General features: G+C 31.9%; 5 protein-coding genes across 7 annotated transcripts; 1 reads left to right on the forward strand and 4 right to left on the reverse strand.

Annotated features, from left to right (window-relative positions):
• Nucleotides 1–3,515: 3,515 nt before the first annotated feature.
• LOC107414222 (probable aquaporin TIP5-1) lies at nt 3,516–5,059 on the reverse strand. Its single transcript, XM_016022328.4, has 3 exons — nt 4,651–5,059; nt 4,090–4,340; nt 3,516–3,992 (listed from the first exon to the last, which is right to left on the reverse strand). Exons 1-3 carry the CDS (start codon nt 4,796–4,798, stop codon nt 3,609–3,611), a joined length of 783 nt encoding a protein of 260 aa, XP_015877814.3. The 5' UTR covers nt 4,799–5,059; the 3' UTR covers nt 3,516–3,608.
• Nucleotides 5,060–5,410: 351 nt separating this feature from the next.
• LOC107414305 (GDP-mannose transporter GONST3) lies at nt 5,411–8,012 on the forward strand. Its single transcript, XM_048470567.2, has 2 exons — nt 5,411–5,571; nt 6,263–8,012. Exon 2 carries the CDS (start codon nt 6,263–6,265, stop codon nt 7,388–7,390), a length of 1,128 nt encoding a protein of 375 aa, XP_048326524.1. The 5' UTR covers nt 5,411–5,571; the 3' UTR covers nt 7,391–8,012.
• Nucleotides 8,013–12,448: 4,436 nt separating this feature from the next.
• LOC107414313 (dynein light chain 1, cytoplasmic) lies at nt 12,449–13,357 on the reverse strand. The gene is made up of 2 exons (XM_016022427.4): nt 12,973–13,357; nt 12,449–12,862 (listed from the first exon to the last, which is right to left on the reverse strand). The coding sequence occupies exons 1-2, from the start codon at nt 13,276–13,278 to the stop codon at nt 12,674–12,676; spliced, it is 495 nt and encodes a 164-aa protein (XP_015877913.2). The 5' UTR covers nt 13,279–13,357; the 3' UTR covers nt 12,449–12,673.
• Nucleotides 13,358–14,240: 883 nt separating this feature from the next.
• Nucleotides 14,241–17,984, reverse strand: LOC107414303 (cell number regulator 6). 3 transcript variants are annotated; one of them, XM_048470668.2, is made up of 6 exons: nt 17,653–17,984; nt 17,222–17,350; nt 15,618–15,732; nt 15,227–15,492; nt 14,941–14,964; nt 14,241–14,742 (listed from the first exon to the last, which is right to left on the reverse strand). In XM_048470668.2, the coding sequence occupies exons 2-6, from the start codon at nt 17,327–17,329 to the stop codon at nt 14,512–14,514; spliced, it is 744 nt and encodes a 247-aa protein (XP_048326625.1). In that variant the 5' UTR covers nt 17,330–17,350; nt 17,653–17,984; the 3' UTR covers nt 14,241–14,511. The 3 variants fall into 3 exon arrangements, with proteins under 3 accessions (XP_048326625.1, XP_048326624.1, XP_048326626.1); XM_048470667.2 differs by having other exon boundaries at nt 17,222–17,347; nt 17,653–17,983; XM_048470669.2 differs by lacking the exon at nt 14,941–14,964 and having other exon boundaries at nt 17,222–17,347; nt 17,653–17,978.
• A 1,381-nt stretch (nt 17,985–19,365) lies between these two features.
• LOC107414324 (peroxisomal membrane protein 11B) lies at nt 19,366–20,388 on the reverse strand. The gene has a single exon (XM_016022437.3). It carries the CDS (start codon nt 20,279–20,281, stop codon nt 19,583–19,585), a length of 699 nt encoding a protein of 232 aa, XP_015877923.2. The 5' UTR covers nt 20,282–20,388; the 3' UTR covers nt 19,366–19,582.
• Nucleotides 20,389–21,981: the final 1,593 nt, after the last annotated feature.

Here is a 21,981-nt window from a genome sequence, read left to right on the forward strand (position 1 = left end):
AGAATATGTTATTTAATATTTTAAATACATTTAAAAGTATATTATTGAATTTTTTAAAATATAAATATTTTAAATATATTTACATATATAAGTGAATATTTTAAATGTATTTTAAAAATATACTATTAAATATTTACTGAGATTAAATTCTAATGAATAAATTTTTTATTTTTATTACCTAAAAAAAAATATTCTAACAAACAAAAATTATGAAATTTTCATAATAATCAGTTTCATTCAAAAGCTTTGTAAAGAATTTTTATGAAGTAATGTTTAATTTATAAGTGATTTGTGAAAAAGAAAAAAATGTGTTTTTTTTCACTTAATTAAGATTTTATAAACAATGAATATTTTAAATATTAAAAATATTATATAAATTTTTTTATATTTTTTATATATTTAAATAGTAATGATAAAAAATAATACTATATAGATTTATTTTTAAATTTATGAAAAAAACATCTCTTCAAATATATTGTATTTTATCTATATCTACTTTATCCTTCAAAAACCAAATGAATGTTAGTCGGTCATATATGGTTAAAATGGTTGAACATGTACAGAAAACCGTTTATAGGAAATATATATGATTTCTCATTATATGTTAGGGATGTCAACGGAATGGGGCGGGATCGGTTTTTAAAATTTCTTTTCCATCCTCGCGGGGAATTTTACATCCCATCCTCATGATTTTTCCCGTTTCTTTAGGTGCGGGACGGGATCGGAGATTTTGCTGAGCGGGGATGGGACGGGATGGTTTTTCCCATTTTGTTTTTTAATTGATATTTTTTTTAGAAATTTATATAAAAAAAGTTATTTATGATTAAAATATTTAAAAAATGACTACAATGCAATAAAAATATAATAAAATACATTAAGGAACAAATTTACAATTATAATAAAATACATATTTAAAAAAATAAATGAAAAAAAAATGATTTTACATAAATGAAATTTTGTAAAAAAAAAATAATAAATAAATATATATATATATATATATATATCGGGGCGGGTTGGGGGGGTTATTATTCCCCGTCCCTGGCCCGTCCCGATTCAGTTTTTAGGTATTTGCCCCGAGCCCACCCCGCATCTCCAGATTTTCAAGGAAAAACCGTCCGTTAGAGGCGGTGCACCGCAGATATCGAACCATGTGGGGCAAATTACCATCTCTATTATATGTGCTTTCATCGTTTCTGTTTTTTTTTTCAAATTAAATTGTACTGGTTTAAAATCTTTTAGCTAGGTGGATATTATTGATATATCCATGTTTAGCTGCATAAGTTCATCTAACTTTAAATTAAATACTTCAATAGTTGCCATATAAAATAATTTGTTGCTGCAGGTCGATTCATTACAAAGTTCTCATCTAATTTTAGATTTAATACTTCACAAAGTTGCCATATAATTTTTTTTTTTCTTTGCTTGACGGTTGACAATTATCAATTTTTGTTTTCTTTTCTGAAAACATAAATTTTTTTTTTGAAAGCTATTCATGTATCAGCTGCACAATCCACCACACTAATCAATATCCTATATAGGTTATAAAAAAAAAGGAGTAAAATTTTAATCATTTCAGTCAATATTTCCTATATTTTCATAAGAATTTATATTAGTATACGTTTATGTTAACTCCTTGATGATTTTGTGAAAATTTTCCATAATATTCATTAATATTTTAAAATTTCCATTATAATTTTCATAGAATTTAAGATATATCAATTAAATTTTAAAAATGTTATTCAAAACTGTCAAGCGAATTATCATTATATTTATATTACTATAACATTATCATAACATTCCTTCTCAAATATGGATTCAGCCATTGTTAAGCGAATCGTCATTATATTATATTACTATAAAATCATCATAACATTCCTTCTTAAATATGGATCCAGCCATTTTTGAAATTACGTGTTTCAAAACTTTTGGAAAAAATATAATTTTAACAGCATTTAATATCAAATCCATATAATATATTATTTCCCTGGAATTGGTTCTAAAATTGGTAGTCCCATGCAGCATATAATCAACAGAGCATTTAGGCCACGAGTACTTGACATTTGAAAGTTCATAGTACCTGTTCTGCAGAGCCCAACCATGGACTCTCATCCGAAATACCAAGTACTGTGAGTGTCACTTCCTCCTCGTGCCCATTGGCATAAAATTTCAATAATTAGTTATTTGAATGGTCTTCTCCTTTGCTGCGACTCTGATGTAAATTCTTACTATATAATAAATCCATCAATGAAAGGATGGGAGGCTCAGTCATTGTCTGGTGCTCACAAAAAAGTATAATGTTTGGCTCTAAGATTTGACCGTGGAGGTTCTCCATACGTATGCAAAGGATTTGATCGCGAAGCTTCTCCATACGTATGAAGAATAAAAACAAAGAATTGGCAGGTATCCATACCGCATTATTCATACCCTTTTAAAACTTTTTAATTCCTTTTATGCATTACATAATATATTTTTCCAGTAGATTTTACTTTTTATTTATAAGATTGCATGAAATGGGTAGGATGGGTTGCCCTTTGATAATATAAAGAGAGAGTTGCTTAGCACGGTTTCATTGCTTGAATAGAGGAACTCTAACTACTTTGGTGTTTAGAAGATGATCTCTATCTTATAGGATTCGATTAAAATGCTGTTTACAAGATGATCTCTATCATATAAGGTCTGATGAAGATGCTGCTTTGCTTAAGGCTTTTGTTAAGGAGATGGAGGCTTGGAATATAAGGTTCTCACAGCTTTTCACAAAATTAAGAATTTGGGTGAAATTTAATTTAGTACAAAATATATTTGCGTTTTAGTTTTATCTAAGTTTATTTTATTATTTTATTTTTTGTTTTTACCTAATTTATTAGTTAGGTTGCTTTTTTTTTTTTTTTAAAAAAAAATTAGTTAAGTTGACGAAATGGGTTAATTCCAATGGTAAAGCATTTTTATTTGTTTTCATGAAAATACGAGTTCGAATTATACGAAAAGTAAATAAAGGAAATTGATAGTTTATATTTAGATAATTTATTAAAAAAAAAATTAGTTAGGTTGTTTATTTTAATAAAAGTTGTGAATCAATATAAATGGTTCTATTATATTTAAAAAAAAAAATTTCGTTTAAACTTTTTCAATTTTATTATGATTACAATTTTATTAGGATAAGTGATAAACTAAAAAAATTATAAATAATGATTTTCCAAAAATATAGATGTTTAAATATACTTATGACAAAATTAAAACCATTTAAATGAAATTTGCACTCTTTTTTTTCAATTTAAATCAAAACAAGTTATAATTTAGACATAGATAATCTATATAAGTTTTAGGGGATAAATTGCTTTAAAAAAAAAAAAAAAAAAGGTAAGTTGAAAGGATATTTTGTAATTTTTTTTTTTTTTCTACGGTAAGACGAAATTTTGTGAATGGGGGAAAAACAAATCTAGAATTCTATTCCTTGATTAGGTTCATATTAGTGTCACAGAAAACTGAATAGCAAAGGAAAAATTCCACACGTCTATTCCAAGTTTTTCCAACAACAATCTAATTTTAGCCGAATATAAAGTAAATCCATAAACCACAAGTCAAATGCACAACAATTTAAGCATCTACAATTAAACCCCAACTCCCTCGGAAACCCCCCTAACAGGATCTACACTTTGGGTTGGGAAAACCACATTGTCATAAAGAAGCCCAGCAACGGCAGCACCCATCAAAGGTCCGACCCAATAAACCGCTTGGTTCTTGAAACTGCCAGCAATCACACTGGACGCGAAAGCACAAGCCGGGTTCATGGATCCACCAGAGAACGGCCCAGTTGCAAGCACATTGGCTCCGGCAATGAACCCAATTGCCAGTGGTCCCATGGCACCCAAAGGCCCACGTCTTGGATCACCAGCGGCATAAATAGTGTACACCAATCCAAATGTTAGAACACCTTCCAAAATGGATGCTCCAAACCCGGTCATTTCCTCTGCTATTGTATACGTTGGAACGTGCTTCAAAAACACACACATCCAAATGTTTAGTAATGAGTAAAAAAGACCAAAATAAATAAATATTTATGGTTTTTTTTAGATTTGATTATAGATATACCTGCTCAACAATAGTCACTCTTAGGACAAGACAAGCAATGACAGAGGCCAGCAACTGAGAAATCCAGTAGAAGAGAGCCGTTGGGACACTAATGTGTCCCCCAACCGCCATTCCGAAGGTAACCGCAGGATTCACGTGTCCGCCGGAGATATTGGCGGCAATAAACACGGCTGAGGCCAATGCGAAGGCATTGGCTACAGCGACCACCACCAAACTCGAAGGGTCTGATGCAGCATCTGGCATCAACTTCCCTGTTATAATATTACAACATTATAGTTCAAGAGACAAAGCAAGATTAAATAAATAAAAAAAGTACAAAAGAATTAAAATTGACCAATTGACGATTCTAACAAAGTTTGATAAAAGGGTCATGAACGAATTTTTATGCAGAGAAAAAAACTAAAATGAGAAGTCAGGGCCAAATCATAGTAAGCCTATAAGCTATAAATCAGTTTCGAAATGGGAAAGCAAACAAAATGCAAAATTTTTTTTTATTAATTTTTGGTTGTATGATTTAATGTTTTATTGGGAAAAAAAACTATAACAGGGAGTGCTACTCACTCGACGACATCATAGAACCCAAGACAGCAAACACGTAGAAGAAAGTTGAGAGGAACTCTGCAATGTATGATCGGAGAGCGTCGAGAGTGACTGATTGTTCGAAGCGAGCACTAAGCGAGTTCCGAGCCATGTTGCCGAAAATACACATGAAAAGCACAAATTACAAATGGACTTCAGTGTATTTTTGGAGGAGAAACACAGAAATCTTAAAAAGAAGCAAATGTATGTATAAGTATTCAGAGAACACAAAAGGAGTCGATATATATATGCGGCGGTTGCCTTTTGAATGGGTTGCGACGTTTTTGGTTAAGGCTCCACACTTTCGAAAGATTAAAAACTGCTAAGCCACATATCCCCTCTTGATTGGAAGGACATGATTCATTGCGGTTTATTCAGTTGTGTCATCTTTTTTTTTAATATTTCTATAACAGCCCCCTTTGAGATCTTTCATTCTTGTTTTGCTCCCCAAACTTCTATTAATAATAGTTCTATTACATTGTTGTTCAAAAAATAATAATAAATTGGTTTGAAATATACGTATGCTTGAACTGTTTTTCCCCTTTTTTTTTTTCTTGTTTTTTTTAATACCTAGAAAAGAAAAGAAAAGAAAATAAATATAAAACTTAAAGCAGACACTTTTATATTCTTCTTGTTAATTTGCCAGACAATGGGAAGTGGGCCATTTGATAGATAGGGTGTTGGGCTTTAAATCAAAAACCAAGAAGTGGCAAGCCCACAGAGCCCAGTAGAAGAAAGAGAATTTTTAAAAAAAAAAAAAAAAAAAAAAGAGGAAAATTTAGAAAGGCGGAAGAAGTGAAGGTTCATCGAGGGGGACGAAGGAAGAAGAATCCTGGGATTTCGCTGGGTGCAGTGTGTAGACAAACAACAGAATCCAGCACCTGAAACCCCTCCGTTGCGTCGGTCAGTAATCTCAATCTCAATGTGCCCCTTTTCATTTTTTTCTTTTTCTTACTGTTATTCTACTTTCCTCGCCAGATCTATCAGTGTCGGCACTTTTTCCGGAATATATCCCTCCTTTTTTTTTTTTTTTTTTTTTTGACCTCTAAACGATTTTCTCAAGCTAATTAGAACCATTCCTACTTAGTTTTTATCGAAACCTTGGAATTGGGTTGTTTCTGTCTGCTTCTTGTGAATCTGAATCAATCTTGCTTCTTGTTCAATCGTTTAGAGCTGAGAAGGCGTTAAAAATAATGCGTTTTGTGTTTGTAACCATTTCTTGATATTTAATGAAATTAAAATGCACACACATATATATATATATATATAGTTATGTATAGAACAATAATATCTATCTTTGAATTCAAGCTGCAAGCTCTTGAGTTTATTATGAATCTTCATAGTTTCCTGTTCTTGGAATTACCCATTTTCACTACATAATAAGAACTGAGGCTGTCCTTGGAATATTCTTTTATTTTTTGTTCTTCTTTTTGGCATTGGATGAACATTATGTGTAGCTCTGAATACTGTGAAAATAATAGAATTTACTCATTCAGTAATGATTTGAAGTACTTGGGAAGTCTTAAATTAATAGATTAGTGGGTTGGTGCTGTTTGACCAACTAACTTTAGGTTTCTTGGTTTCATGTTCTTAGATGTCCGGAAATAATGACGTGGAGAATCCTAAAGCGGGTGAACCCCATATAATTTCGAAATCTGCCACTGAAACTCAATCAAACTGGCACAGTATCTTGCTCCACCAAGCCTCTGTCTACGGCATAGCAGCTGGATACTGCATATCAGCTTCTTTGCTATCCATCATCAACAAATGGGCAGTCATGAAATTCCCTTATCCGGGGGCATTAACTGCTTTGCAGTACTTCACCAGTGCTGCTGGGGTTGTCATTTGTGGCTGGCTCAAGTTTGTAGAGCACGACCGACTTGACCTCCTTACAATGTGGCGTTTCCTACCTGCTGCAATTATATTCTATCTTTCCCTTTTCACCAACAGTGAGCTCCTCCTCCATGCTAATGTTGACACTTTTATTGTCTTCCGGTCAGCTGTTCCAATCTTTGTTGCAATAGGAGAAACTCTCTTTTTACACCAACCCTGGCCGTCAGTCAGGACATGGGCCTCACTTGCCACCATCTTTGGAGGAAGTGTGCTTTATGTGTTAACAGATTACCAGTTCACATTCATGGCTTATAGCTGGGCTTTAGCTTACCTGGTTAGTATGTCCATCGATTTTGTCTACATAAAGCATGTGGTTATGACCATTGGTTTAAATACATGGGGTCTGGTACTGTATAACAACCTTGAGGCCCTTCTTTTGTTTCCCTTGGAACTACTTATTATGGGTGAATTGAAAAAGATAAAACATGATATCTCAGATGAGTCAGATTGGTACTCTTTTGATGTGGTTCTTCCAGTTGGACTTTCGTGTTTGTTTGGCTTAGCAATCTCTTTCTTTGGGTTTTCTTGCCGGAGGGCAATTTCTGCAACTGGTTTTACTGTTCTTGGTATAGTGAACAAGCTATTGACAGTTGTGATTAATTTGGTTATTTGGGACAAGCATTCAACGATTGTTGGAACAGTGGGGCTTTTGATATGCATGTTAGGTGGTGTTATGTATCAGCAATCAACAAGCAACAAGCCTAAGCCTGTGCAAGAAGTAAAAGCACAAGAGACTGAGGAAGAACAACAGAAGCTACTTGAAATGCAGAACATCTCAGAAAGCAACAGAACTGAGAAGCTAGCCACTGAATTACAAGGGGGAAAGTGAGTAGGATTTTTTCAATAGGAATATTGCTTAATTCTTTATTGTTTTGGGTAATATCAAAGGATTCCAACTCCAGTGATGGATAAAGTGAACAGTATTGGGGTGCTCGCTGTCCACTTCTCATTCGGATGACTTCAACAATCTTTGATCGAATAGATATCAATGTTAGATATGCAAGTTCAGATGGATAGTTGGATGCTCTTTTATAACAAACTCTTTTTTGTCGAAAGGTCGTTAATTGATCTATTTTGACGACCTGCTCTGCAGAGCCTATTGAACCTGGAAAACCACTTAGACAGAATATTGCATAGTGCTCTTTTTTTTTTTTTTTTTTTTTTTTTGGTAGTCTTATTGAAACATATAATTGATTCGTAGAGTATATTAGAAATGTCTTCTATGGTGATAGAGATGTGGGATATGTGGCAGGACTTTGTTGGATTTTATCAGAATTTTCTGTGTCTAAGATGATCCTAGAAAAAGTTGCAACTATTTCAAATTTGAAATAAATATAGTGTCTTTCTCTTTTGGTAAACATTTTTTTTTTATATTAGAATTCTGTAATAAATATTATCAAAATTTTATTTTTCATAATCAAATCTGATATTCCTTTGGATTATTATTATAATTATTTTTTTCCTGATGAATTATGTTCCTTTTGATAGTCTAATTATTGTACTGTGCACTTACCTGCTTCACTTTCATAGGTTTTGAAGTTTCTAGTTTCTTCCTCTGAGACTCTCAACTCTCGTGACAAACACAACTTTCATCATTCTACATTATGAAGTTGTATTCATCATTCTACACCATAAACAAACATGCTTTTAGCTTCTATTCTCTGGTCATCTTAATTGGTTAATAATTTTCAAGAATTTCAATTCACATGTATCAGAAAACTGATATTTTTGAAACCCATTTGTATCTTAGATTTCTTGCGAGTTTGATTTAATCAAGAAACAGAAACACAAAACTAGGAAACAAAATTTCAAAAGAAGCCAAACCAAATATTTACTACAAATAACTTCGATTTGTTTGCACCGACTGAGCCTAATACAACATATGAAACAGTACTAATTCCTACAAATTAAACAAAAAGGTAAGTCTAATTAACGATGAAAATTGCATTCAAAATCGAAGACAACAAAAAAGTTTCAAGAACTCAAAGCACCCGGCGATTGAGGCCCTTTTGTCGTTCCGACTTCTTCTAGAAGACTTCATTGCAGCTTCCCTTTTCATGCAATCAATAACGTCTTCTTTGCAAGCCAAATCTTTCATACAATTCACATCGTCGGCTCCGAAAAATACATCTCCCAACTCTTTCTCCATTAAAGCTGTCTTCTTTTTGGACTTTACAAAACCAGTTTCTGATCGGTCGCTGTTGAAGCAATAAGAACTTCGCAAAAGACATAGTGAAGGAACATTCGCAGGAAGCCAAAGAGAAGATGGAGTTTCATCGTTTATGTGTTGCTTTACAGAAACACCATACTGAGAAACCCCCACGGCCATTGAATTGACCAAAAAAAAAAAAAAAAAAAAGAAAAAAAGAAGAAGAAACGGAGAGCTTTGATTTTTGATAAGAGAGAAAAGGAAAGCGCCTAAAAAAAGTGAAAGGTTAATATTAGCATCCTTAATATATATGTACGCAAGTGAAAGAATATTCGTTAGTTGGTAAATTTTGATCTTGTTTGTATTTTGTAATTTGGGAACTTCAAAAAAGAAGTCCTATCCGAGAAAGTAGTAATTGAAATCTTATCTACTTTACCATTATTGAAAATTTTAATTTCCTTGATTTATTATAATTTAACCGAGAAAGAGGGAAAAATAAATAAATAAAGGGGGTAAGACTAAAAAAAAAAAAAAAAACCATTGGACTTCCCATGTGTTATGCCGATGTGCTCTATGGGTCTGCTTACCACCAGGTGGGTTAGTGCCTACTCCACTAGCTGAATATAAGGTTATAAAAGCTCCAACCATGTTACCAATAAAAGACCCAACAAGAAGTTTGTTGTCTTTTTTCTTTTTTTCTTTTTATTTATTATTTTTCACTTTTTGGGCTTCATTTTTGTTTTTTTTGGTAATAACTTTTGGTCTTCATTCGTAAGGGATGTTGTTTGTTTGTTATACAATGATAACTATTTTAGTATATGAGGTAGCTCTTTATATGTGTATATATATATATATATATATAGTTATATGAGGTGGTTCGTCTTTGTTTACTCTATTTTTTAGGATAATTTAGGGAGGTGGTTCGTCTTTGTTTATTCTAATTTTTAGGATAATTTAAGAATGTATTTAATTTAAAATTTTAAAAATTTTAAAAATTTTTAAAAATTTAGAAGTATTCGATTTAGGTTTTAAAAGAGTTCATATAAATATAATGATATTTAATTCAATTTTTGATGAGTTTTATAAAAGTTTATTAAAATTTAGGTGTATTCAATTATGACATTATACAATTCTTTTAAAATATGATGGTATTCAAAAGTTATTGATTTTAAAGGATTTTAAAAAATAATAGATTTTAACAGATTTAAAAGGATTTTAACAGTAAAATTGTGAAAAAAATTGTTAATATGAAATTCAGTCTTAAATCTAAAGATTTCGTTGGATTATTATAAAATCTTTATGGAGTCTATAAAATTTCATAACAATCTATCAAATCTTTTAAAATTTATAACTTATTTTAAATTCATCAAACTCTAAATTGTATAAATCTCTTTTAGTTAAATCGGAAGCACATAATAATAATTGAGTCAATTCAACTATGACTTGATATATTAAAGATGGATTAATTTTGTTTATCAACAAAAACTTTCCAGTTGGCAAAACCAATAAAGGAAAGGATTAGCCATATTTTTTCAATACCGTCACTGTCAAATAACAAATTATATAACAAGAAGAAATAATGAACAAATAAATAAAACAATTCTATGAAAGAAACGAAAAGAAAGAACTATTGAAGCACCCGAACGCAATGTGAGGTTATGAAACCAACAAATTTTCCATCTAATCGAGATTAGGCTGCTTGTGTATTTTTTGGTTTCTTGAAAAAGAATAAAAATTAGTTCTGTGCTTTGAATTTTGAATCCAAAAATTAAGAAATAAAGATTTAACTTATTTCCAAAATATAATATAATAAAAGAGTTGAAATATTTGAACAAATTCACTAAAAGGAAATTGACATTATTATACTCTGAATTTTATCGACTTGATACATTGCATCTTAAAGAATTTTTTACCATTTTACACCTTGAAATTACAATATTTTTGCATCATTAATCTTTCTGTCAAATATATAACGAAAATAAAAATGTAAAGTGTAATTTTATATAATTTAAGATGCAAAAAAATTGTAAAAAATTTTAATTAGTAAAAAAACTTTAAAAATTGCAAATGTATATTTTTTAAAATAAAAATAAATATCTTTACATATACAAAATGTTCTAAGAAATTAAAAACCAATAAAAATTTTGACAATGTATAGAAAAATTGTATAGATTATTATATAATTGAAAATTTAATTGTTTAAAAAATAAAAATAAAAATTTGTGACTATTTGAGAGATTTAAAAACAAAAATGAAGGCCTATAAAAATGATTAAGTATTTCTAAAATAAAAAGAAAAATTTGAAAATTATATTTTATAAAAATAAATTTTCAGAGTTTTTTTTGGTTAGATTTTAGAAATACTTGATCAATTTCTTTTATAGGCTTTTATTTTTTATTTTTTTCTAATCTCTAACATATGCACAAAAGTATTATTTTCATTTTTTGAAAAATTACATTTGCATTTTTATAATAATCTATGCAATTTTTTTATACATATTCAAATTTTTTTTTTTGTTGGTTGTCATTTTTTATTTTTTTAGAATATTTATTGTATGTAAATAGTTTTATTTTTGAAAAATCACATTTGCAGTTTTTTTTTTTTGAAGTTTTTTACTAGCTCATTAAAAAAAAATAATCCTCTTTTTTATTTTTTTATTTTTTTCATTATTTTTTATTTGAAAATTTTTGGAACTTATATCTTAATTACATTGAAAATTTACTTCGCATCTTCATTTTTATTAAGTATTTGATAGAAGAATCAAGGGTGTAAAGATATTATAAGTTCAATGTTTAAATTATAAAAAAAAAAAAAAGGATTTTCACCAACCCTAATAAAATTTATGGTACAACAATGTCAATTTCCCAAACACAAATTTTTATTTCGAGTTATATACATATATATATATATATATATATATATAAGCTAAAATCTTTTTTTTTTTTTTTTGGTTCATTAGTTACAAATTTCAAACATCTACTGGAACATCTTAGGGCTCGCTCCCAGCTTCATAATACTGTTTTCTTGGACTCAGGAGAATACCATCACTGACACACACGTTCTCTCTCTCTCTCTCTCTCTCTCTCTCTCACACACACACACACACACACACACGTTGCACAGACAGATGCTGTTTTGTTTGGATTCAGAGAAAATGGCAATGAAATTGCCCAAAAATTTTGTTGCTGAGCCGCTTCAAACGGCCGTTCAGGAAAGTAGACCCCTCCTTTTTAACTCCTTGGGGCCCCTAGCTGTTTCTTTCTTATGTTTGTTTCCTGTTATTTGTTGTGTTCTCAACCAAGAAAAGAAAAAATTAAAAAAAAAAAAATTTCCTTGGAACGAATATCGAGGTTTAATAAACAAATTAAGAATGCTTTAAACGTGAAAACACAGATGCAAACAATTTTGTAAACAAAATCAGAATCTTAAAGTTTGAAAAACAACTAATTTATTAGTAAATTATTGGCTGTTCATAAAAAAGTAATAAGAGTTGCCTCTGAAACTCAAAGGAAGAAAGATTGCCAACTAATTTCATCTCGCTCTCTGTGTTGAAAAGAATCATCTTCTTCATGAGAAATAGTACACGCTATATAAATGTATATACGAAGAAAATCAAATTGGAAATTATTACCCAAAAAACAATTTAAAAATCAAATTGGAAACCACTACTTGATTGATTCCTCAAACTAGTATATGTTATACACTGATATCTTTGTGCATTAAATTAACAAATCCAAATATGAAGTTGTAGCTTCTGTAAAATTCATATTAATAGCAAGAAGAACAACAATAACAAACCATCTCGCGGTGGCCCAAAAAGGATTGATAATTGCTCAAAGAAACTCTTAGCTACCAAGATTCTTCGGAAGGTTCCTCTTGACTAGTAGTATAAATATGCTTCACTAAGCAAAATCGGAAAAAACCAAGTTTTGCAGGTATTAAAATGAAATACTATTGGTCATTCTAAGTTTTGGTAACAAAGTTGATTTGACGACGACTCTGAACGACCGGCCGAACTTGGGTCTTGAACACAAGAAAACTCAGTTTCTCCACCGAAAAATACACAAATCCTCCACTGGAATGAGTCACAAACGATCCAAAGCTCTTCCCAACAATGCAATGCCATGCCGGACCGTACACCGAATCGAATTCCTGAACCCAAAAAAAAATTAAAAAATTAAAAAATTAAAAAATCGATCTTTTTCTTCATCAATAAAATGCTTTCTTTTTTTTTTTTAAATCAAAAAAAGGTAGATGATTACCTTCTTGAGGGACATGGCCAAGTGGGTGGGATTGGGACGCTTCTCCTGAGGATTTGCGTCGAGAAGCGCTCTGGCGAATCGGAAGGCGCGCTCTTGCAGGGAGGCGGGCATATCGGCCGCCCTGAGGCGTACGTTCAAATCGATAGCTATGGCGGCTAGCTTCGCCTCGCTCGACGGAGCTCTTACGATTGTCGTTATCGGAGGAGGTGGTAAAGCAAGGTGAGCATGATGCCTCAGAATCACTTGCCTCTGCTTTGCTGCTGCTCTTCTACTTCTTCTTTCATTCTCTGCCTCCGCCCTCTCCATAGTAAGAGAGAGATCACTGATCACAGAGAGAGAGAGAGAGGGAGAGAGAGAGAGAGCAGAAACTTTTGAAATGTTTGAAACTTTGACCGTTTGACTGTGGCACTTAGAAAAAATCGACAACAACTGTGGGTGGGGGAGAGGGTGGGGTGCTGTTATCTTCTGCGGTCGATTCGATTGCACGAACTGCAAGGACTTGGCTTGTGGCATCAATCAATCCATCAAAAGGAATGGCATCGTGCCTGGTTTCCACGTCAATGTGGGCCAGTTGATAATAAAAATATTATTATTATTATTTTTTAATAATAATAGTAAACTACATTATTTATCATAGCCTACATCAAAACCAAAACTAAAAATTAAGGGCGTTTCAATCGAAATAAAATAAAAACATGTGCACTAACTTGAAACTAGAGACAAAACAGAGCCACCAAAAATATAGTTATTCCTTTTTCTTATGTACTACTACCTTATTGTTTTGTTTGTTTGATGTTGATGATAAATCCAAAAATCGATAATATTAATATCATAGTTTTCTGACTATTTTATTATTTTCAAGTGCTCTTCAGAGAATTTGGCTGCAATTACATTGAAATTCACCACCCCAATCGTCTTTTCAGTTATGAAATGCGTTAGTCAGAAACTTGTACGAATAAGAAATATATATATATATATACACGTATTCAAACTATTTTAATTGTCATTATTGAGTTTTGAGTGGAATTTAATCTTATTTATGTAAAGTTATGAGAAGGCAAAAAAAAAATTATTTGAAAATGTGAATGAAAGGTAACCATATGTAGATGTTCATATTATCATGGAAACATATGAGAAAATATTTTTCTCTTTATATTCAGTATAATCCAAACTCCAAACACATTAAGGAACTCATCATAAGAATGCATGATACTAGACAATGAAAATAAATAATAATAATAATAATAATAATAAATAAATAAAGAAGATTATAAAAGCACGTTTCATAATGATTCAAATAAACTAAATGCCAAATCAATAACCACCAAACGCAATGCCAAATCAACAACCACCAAAAGCGAGAAGCTTTTCAACATGTATGGTTCAGAAAGTCGACGGTTTAAATTCTTTGTATCTCGCTGTCTATCTCTCTAGAGTGACAAGGTATAGATATAATAATCTATAATAGCTCGAGTATGTGGTTCCAATACTTTTTACAATAATGAGTAAACCTACGCTAACACATGGAATAGAAGGCCACTACAATGGCTGCATTTCCAAATCTGTATGCTCGCTGTTGTTGTTAGCAGAGGATGGCGCAGAAGGCTGGTGGTCATCACCGGACTTCATCTCTTGAGCAGGGGGAGGGTTCACGATCGTCATCGGCATCACAACATTTTCTGCGAGCCGCCCCTTCATCTCCCTGTGCTCCTGACACAGAGCACACCAGTGCAAGCAGCAGTGCACCAAGCATGGATCACACGGCGAGTTCTGCACTCAACAACTATACACCATCAGGAAAGCTCATTTGTGAGAGACTTATCATTGAAGAGAATATCTTATATGTGGAAACTAATAACAAAGGGTACTTCAAAATCTTCTTCTTTGATAAAAAAACAAAAAACTAAATAAAAGTTCTACTAGAAATTAGTGTTTCCCAGCACTTAAGACATGAAAGTTGATATTTACCCACGTCCAGTAACTGACAGAAGGCTTGTACAAGAGTCATTTTGTTTTCCATGCACATATATGAACAAGAACAAAAAGAAAATTTCCAGTATGGTAGTTTCTTTCAAAATCCTTAAAAGTAAATCCAAATAACAAATGAAGTTCTGTTATCATTGCAACCCAAAATTGCCATTAAACTTTGCGACTGACCTTTACTCAACAACAATAAATCATCAAACGGAGAGAAAAGAAGGGTAGAAATTTATTACCACTTCATTACTTTTCATATACAGAAATCTCAAGTTACCTTCAGATGATATTTCTTTTGCAATGACTGCCGAACAAGACCTGTGTAAATGCCACACATCCACCAAGCAAACAATAGTCCCTCACAGATGAGAAATGAAGTCCTCGGGTCAACACCATGGATGATCGCAGTTGCTGCTGCCACAGCCATGCCACCTTCAATGCAAACTGCATGGCACATGCAAGGTGTAGTCCAAGGGGTATCTTCTCTTAAGCTTTCAACATTACGGCCAAATAAAACACATGGACAGAATAGTCCTGTCAAGCCTGTAAGGGTAAGACCATAAGAAACAATGGGATTGGATTTCTCACTTTTATATAACAAGCTAAACATGTAGATCGTGTCATATCACCATGTTATAAATGTTATGCTGGGTTTCATGTCAACTTACAACTATCTCTATCTTCAGAACAGCCAAAGATCCCAGTTGTCCAAGGTTCATCAGCAGGAGGTTCAAAGCTTTCAGGGAGAGGCTGCCCACATTCATTGCACTTGCGCACATTCAACTGTTAAGTAATACACCGTATTAGTTACTGCTGCAAAATAATTCTTATGCAATGGCTAAAAAAGTTAAAATCTCCTATCCTAAACAAACACTTACAATGCCATATAACATTTCATAATTACAATAACACATTATGGGTTGGAAGTAGTACATCCAATTTATCAATAAATCACAAACTATTCTGGAATTCACACATATCTATGAAGTATGAACCACCAACTAACCATGCTCAAATCCATAATCAAAATCATCTATAATTTCTATACTTCTATTGACTGTTTGAAGTAATCCAGCTTCTTAAAAAGGGAGTTTCCTAGACGTATCAATCATCCTTGTGACGTAGAACAAATCAATTGCAGAGGATAATCAGGATTTGAGTACACTTCCCACAGGATACATTCATTTGGAATGTCCAAGGCTTTGGCCCATATCCATATTTAATTCCTATATATAGCATGGCATACAAAAAATGGTACCTTAAATTGAAGAGGAGTCCAATATGTTAATTTTACCAGACAGAAAGATGCCAACAATAACAATAGCAGCATATCGGATGGCTGCAGCCTGAAAATTCCAAAGTTTCTCATGGTAGAATCACTTCAGAATGTTTCTAGAGAAGAGATATGGACCCTATTATATTTAAGGATGCACGGATCATGAAAACAATCTAAGCATACTAAAACATAATCAAAACAGATCAAGAAAGTTCCCTAATATAATGTTCTGTACCAAGAAAATCCCCTAATATAATGTTCTGTTGAAGGGCATTTATTAGCATTGATAATTATGGTCAGAATTCCATCTCCATATGTTGTGCAAAGCTTTGTCATTCTACAGCTGAAGAGTTAACAAACAATCACCAATGCTGAGAAAATTCACTATTCTAGTGAGAGCCAGAGAGAGAGGAAAAAAAAATATATATATATATATATATATATGTGGAATTGCTTTCTCTTTCCTTGTGGAAATAGGGATAACATCATAAGCCTAATGCATCACAAAGACAAATTAAAAGATGTCCACTGATAAGTTTTCCACGATGTAATACTTACTTGATGTGAAACCCATCAACATCCTCCATTAACCCTAGAAACCCTACCCACAAGTACATATGAAAACCAGAATTCAACAATCCAAACCAACTTCCATGTTAATGTTATATATGTGGAATTGCTTTCTCTTTCCTTGTGGAAATAGGGATAACATCATAAGCCTAATGCATCACAAAGACAAATTAAAAGATGTACACTGATAAGTTCTCCACGATGTAAAACTTACTTGGTGTGAAACCCATCAACATCCTCCATTAACCCTAGAAACCCCACCCACAAGTAAATATGAAAACCAGAATTCAACAATCCAAACCAACTTCCATGTCATTCATTAACAAAAGGTAAATGGTTCCATGCATAACTCCAATCCATTATTCATATAAAAATAATGAATAAATAATGGGCTGTATTACTGGAGTGTGAAAGAGTAGGAAGAACCTGAGGGACTTCAATGGGCTGATTAAGCTCTCCAGGCCTAATATCTTCCACAGGCGCTTGATCTTTGGTCAGCTTAACGTAATGCGAATTACCAGTCCCATCCGCCATCTGATCTGAGTCGTTCGACTGCTAAAAAATTGCAGGTAAATATCAGCAAGAAAATCAAAAATCAAAATTATAATACTACATTTCGTGAACCCAATTAAGATCCAATTAATTTTGTTTATATATATATATACTAAAAAAAATGAAAAAGAAGACAAGCCATTTATTGACAACCCAATTACACACACCCAATACCAAAAAAACCCAACACATCAAGAACTCTGAATTCCCTTTTTTTTTTTTTTTTTAATTTCTTGATTCTTAACAAACCTCAGGAAAATCTCAAAACTGGTGTTTTGAAAACAGTAAAAGGAAGAAAGTCTAACCTCTGAACTCCCACGGAACCAGAGGTTAAAATCTGTGCTGGTTTTCGGACAGTCAATGCAAAAGGTGGACCAAATCTGAGGAAAGCTCCGGTAAATCTTGTAGAGGGTCAGACACAAATTTTCAGTTGACGAATATTAGGAGGAAAATGGAGGGTGAGATAAGCGTGGGGGTCAAACAGCGTCTATTGCGAGTCCCCAGATCTCATGGTTAATGGATTTGTAGAGGAGGTTGAGTACGGACCACTTACTCCGGTCTCTGGGACTTTCGGACCATGGACTATGATTTTAGCCGACGAATGCGAATTTTTTATTTTTTTTGCGTGTAAAAATAAATCTTTTCATAAGGTACCAAATAAAAACTAGAGAAACAAAAAATATAAAATATAAAATATAAAATATAAAAAATGAAAGAGGGGTAAAATTACCCTTCATTTAGTTGCACGTCACAAATTTAATGATTTTAGTATATATTGAGATTAAAAAAAAAAGTAATTATTGAGATGATTGTATATTGTTATAAGAAAATGAAACGAATAGAGTCCCTTAATATTATCATTGCACCTTCCCTTTTATTTATTTATTTATTTTTATCAGTCGTTGCACCTTTTTAAACAAAATTTTTTATCATTTCACACTGCCAATAGTGTTTCTTATAAAAATAAACAAAATTATATCATGCTTACATGCTATTTAAATATATATATTTCCATAGGAATAACAAATAAAGAGAAAAATAATAAAAATTTATATCTCTCTTTTATTAAGTTTATTTTGGTGAATATAGAGTCACTGGCAAAATTTCAATTGGTACATTACCATTTTGCATATATTTATTGTTAAGAATCTATCATTCAAAATAATTATGGATCAGCAAAAACCCTTAAGACTTGTTTTAAAAAAAAAAAAATCTTGACATTTTTGATTGATATCAAATTAATTTTTGCCATCTAACATTAAATTATTAAATGGCACATTATCAATAGCAGAATTTGCAGTCCATGGAATTTTTTTTTTTTTTCTTTCCCCCACTCTAAATTTGAGTTTCCTCCGGTGGACAAATAGAAAACGCCGCAAGTGGTCACAAAGTTTTCGTATGCTCCCTTCTTTGGTTTCCCCGACCATATAAACACCAAACGATGTCACACAACATGTCGTTTGTGTCTTTTGTTTTTTGGTGAATATGTCGTTTGTGTCTTTCTTCCAAATAAAAGTAGAAAACACAACCAATGTGCGCTGCTATCTAATCCACCGTTCTACATTGACAAACCGCTCCACAATCAATTGGTTTAAAGAATTAGACAAGGCCGAAGTCAAATTTTTGTTTTTCCATAACGTTTGGTAAAAACAGAAAACTCAACCCAAAATTTCTTCTTCTTCTTTTTTTTTTTTTGTTGAATAAATTCAACCACAAACTAATAGCACAGGTGCAAGAATACCAAACTACCAATCTACAAGCACTTAATTTTTATTTTTTTCCCCATGAAAAACCAAGATATATGTGTGCAATATTAAGAAGCAGCTCTTATCTTTCCTCTTAATCGTTATTGATTTTCTTCTCTCTTATTTTTAATTAGTGCAAACATATATATATATATATATATATATATTTTTTTTTTGTGGGGGGACAATTCTTGCACTAAAATTGATCGATGTACATGATGGGTTTTGACTTTCAAACCGTAGACCAAACTGAATGTAAATTGCCTAAGAAAGTGAAAATTAATATGTAACATATTGAATTTTATATATCTAAACTAAAACATTTTCAGTAATGCCATTCTGAAACAAGCTTCAGAGCAATTATATGTAACGCTGAAAAAAAGAAGTTAAATTTCCATTTCCACCAATACAAATCTCATAGCTATATGAGCAAATAATACTAACTTTTATTTTTCAATACAGTTTTGTTCTCATTTTTCTTGAACTTTCTTTACGATGGCCAGTTTCTATACCAACCAGCCCATGCAGAGACCAATCCACTGATACCAAGTGTAACAGCATGGTTGCAAAATGGATTTGGTTCGATATCTGCCAAAGCTATAATCAAGTCAGCAATATTAGCCGCCACAGCCATTAATCTCATAACTCTATCCACTTTAATCTTCCTTATACTCTCACTCACATCTTTATTATTACTATTATTAGATTTCCCGCCTTCCAAACTACCCACCAATTTCCTCTGCGCTTGAATCCCATCTTTCAATGCAATGAAATCAGATATGATGAAGAAAATGTACCCAAATGACTCACCGAAAGCCGATACGAAGCTCATCCTCCTGGCTAACTTGGCGTCCAAGGTTCCAATTCTTGAGAGCCAAAGAATGTGGTCAAAGAAGAAGTAGACCATCTCTCCAGCATTTGCAAGAACAGCCAAGAACTTGAATGTCGGAGACGAACCGGGATTTCGTCTCAAGGCGTTGAAGCCGGTGAGAAACCGACCGGTACGGAAGGCTTTTCGACTGAGCCCCGAAGCAACCTCCCATTGCTTGAATCTCTGGGCTATGTCTGGATTGGTGGCTTCGACGTGCCAGTTCACGAGCTTGGAGACGTATTGGAAGGTCTTCACCAACTTGTCTATGCCGTCTCTCTTCGCTAGGAAGACGACGAGTTTGTCTACGGTGTCGTTCATGGTTGAACTTGAGGATAAAAGGATTGGAGAAAACTCTCTATGCTTGTTCAGAGAATTTGGGTAGACATTATTAGAAGCAAAAGGTGAAGGAGAGCCACAAAAGCTCGTTTTTTAGGATAATAATATGTATACTGTTTTGCTTATGTGGTTGGACATCATTATGCCACTCACTCACTACCATTAGTTTTTTTTTTTTTTTTTTAAATTGGTTTGTTCTATTAATTTTATTTGCTTATATAGGTGTATATTTTTTTTTTTTATCTAGTCTCAACGGTATGCTTTGTTTGTCTTTTGCGGATTCTAGCACCCACTGCCACATACTATCTGCAAGAAACTTTAATATATAAAGGGAAGTTGTAATTTTAGTAGTGTTTTTATTTTCTGCATTTGGCAAATAATGAAAACAAAAAGAACCCATGTTGCACACTTTGGCTTGATGGGTAGTGGGTGACAAGAAGCTGTCCAATAACCAAATGTGTTGATTGACGAGACCTATAAGGATGAAGTATCATTATTTCCAATGTGATTCATACATCTGTAACTTTTTAGATTATACATATTAAATGGTATTTATTTTTATTATTAGTTATATATTATTTTTTTTTATACAATATTAAAATTATTGAATCCTATTTATTCTAAAAACTTTATAAAACTTTTAATCTAAAATACTAAAAAATCACAATCACGTGGGTAATAAAATTACATGATTGCATCGTTGGTGATGTGGCTTACAATTTGACAATGAACAACAATTTATACATTTCATATGAAATTGAATTCTAATTAACTTTATACTTAGCCAAGCCAAATAAAAACAATTTCATTTATTTTTTATTTTCACTATATTTTTTATTATTAAAATTTTAAAAGACACTTTCTTTTTTCAAAAAAAAAAAGAAAAAGAAAAAAAAGATAAGACATTTTCTTTATTATTGGGTTCAGCATACAAGTGTGAAAACGTAGTTATTACTTTTTTAAGCCAGAACATAAATATTGCACATCTCTCATTTCTCGTTTCAAAGTGTATATACTAAAGTATATCTTCACCAAAAAAAAAAAAAAAAATTATATATATAGTCCTATTTCCATTGGCATTGATGATTATGTTACTGTATAGTTACCATTCGTTTACATGTAATTTATATAATTTATACAGGACTTTAAGTATTTATTTCATAAATTAAATATAATTTGATGCCTACCATTCTCTTTTTTTTTTTTTTTTTTTCAATGAATAACCAGTATCATATATAATGTGAGTGTCGACACTCATGACACCAAAATTTTATATATGCATATGTATAATAATGATTTATTGAAAACATGTTTTCAATACAATGCAGAAACATATTGGTTTATTGAAAACATATTATCATTTAAAATATGAATATATTGACATGTTAAATATTAAAAATGTTGCATCAATTAATTATTTAAATATTAAAATTAAATTAGAAAAATGTAACACCTAGCAATTGTTATTCCTAACAAATTAAAACTATACATATATAAATATAATTTTTGCATTCATTGCCTACATTGTAGTGGGCATTCCCATTATATTACATATAATTATTTTTTTTCTTGATAAAAGACAATTCATTCCAAAGAAAAACACAAAAAGCACACCTTCAGAGAGGGGATTACAAACTTAAACTGAGGCTAAATGATAGGATCGGGTCCTATTTCCATGCACC

The sequence above is a fragment of the Ziziphus jujuba genome, chromosome 8 (genome assembly GCF_031755915.1).
Source record: "Ziziphus jujuba cultivar Dongzao chromosome 8, ASM3175591v1".
Classification (NCBI taxonomy): Eukaryota; Viridiplantae; Streptophyta; class Magnoliopsida; order Rosales; family Rhamnaceae; genus Ziziphus; species Ziziphus jujuba.

Coding starts and splice junctions, on each gene's coding strand:
- LOC107414305 (XM_048470567.2), top strand. CDS start 6,263: ATGTCCGGAAATAATGACGTGGAGAATCCTAAAGCGGGTGAACCCCAT.
- LOC107414313 (XM_016022427.4), bottom strand. CDS start 13,278: ATGGAGAGGGCGGAGGCAGAGAATGAAAGAAGAAGTAGAAGAGCAGCA. Junction 12,863..12,972: donor TGGCCATGTCCCTCAAGAAG/GTAATCATCTAC, acceptor TTTTGGGTTCAG/GAATTCGATTCGGTGTACGG.
- LOC107414324 (XM_016022437.3), bottom strand. CDS start 20,281: ATGAACGACACCGTAGACAAACTCGTCGTCTTCCTAGCGAAGAGAGAC.
- LOC107414303 (XM_048470668.2), bottom strand. CDS start 17,329: ATGGCGGATGGGACTGGTAATTCGCATTACGTTAAGCTGACCAAAGAT. Junction 15,493..15,617: donor TTCTGAAGATAGAGATAGTT/GTAAGTTGACAT, acceptor TTACCCTTACAG/GCTTGACAGGACTATTCTGT. Junction 14,743..14,940: donor CTGTCAGTTACTGGACGTGG/GTAAATATCAAC, acceptor TGTTGAGTGCAG/AACTCGCCGTGTGATCCATG.
- LOC107414222 (XM_016022328.4), bottom strand. CDS start 4,798: ATGTGTATTTTCGGCAACATGGCTCGGAACTCGCTTAGTGCTCGCTTC. Junction 4,341..4,650: donor GGGTTCTATGATGTCGTCGA/GTGAGTAGCACT, acceptor ATATTATAACAG/GGAAGTTGATGCCAGATGCT. Junction 3,993..4,089: donor GAGTGACTATTGTTGAGCAG/GTATATCTATAA, acceptor GTGTTTTTGAAG/CACGTTCCAACGTATACAAT.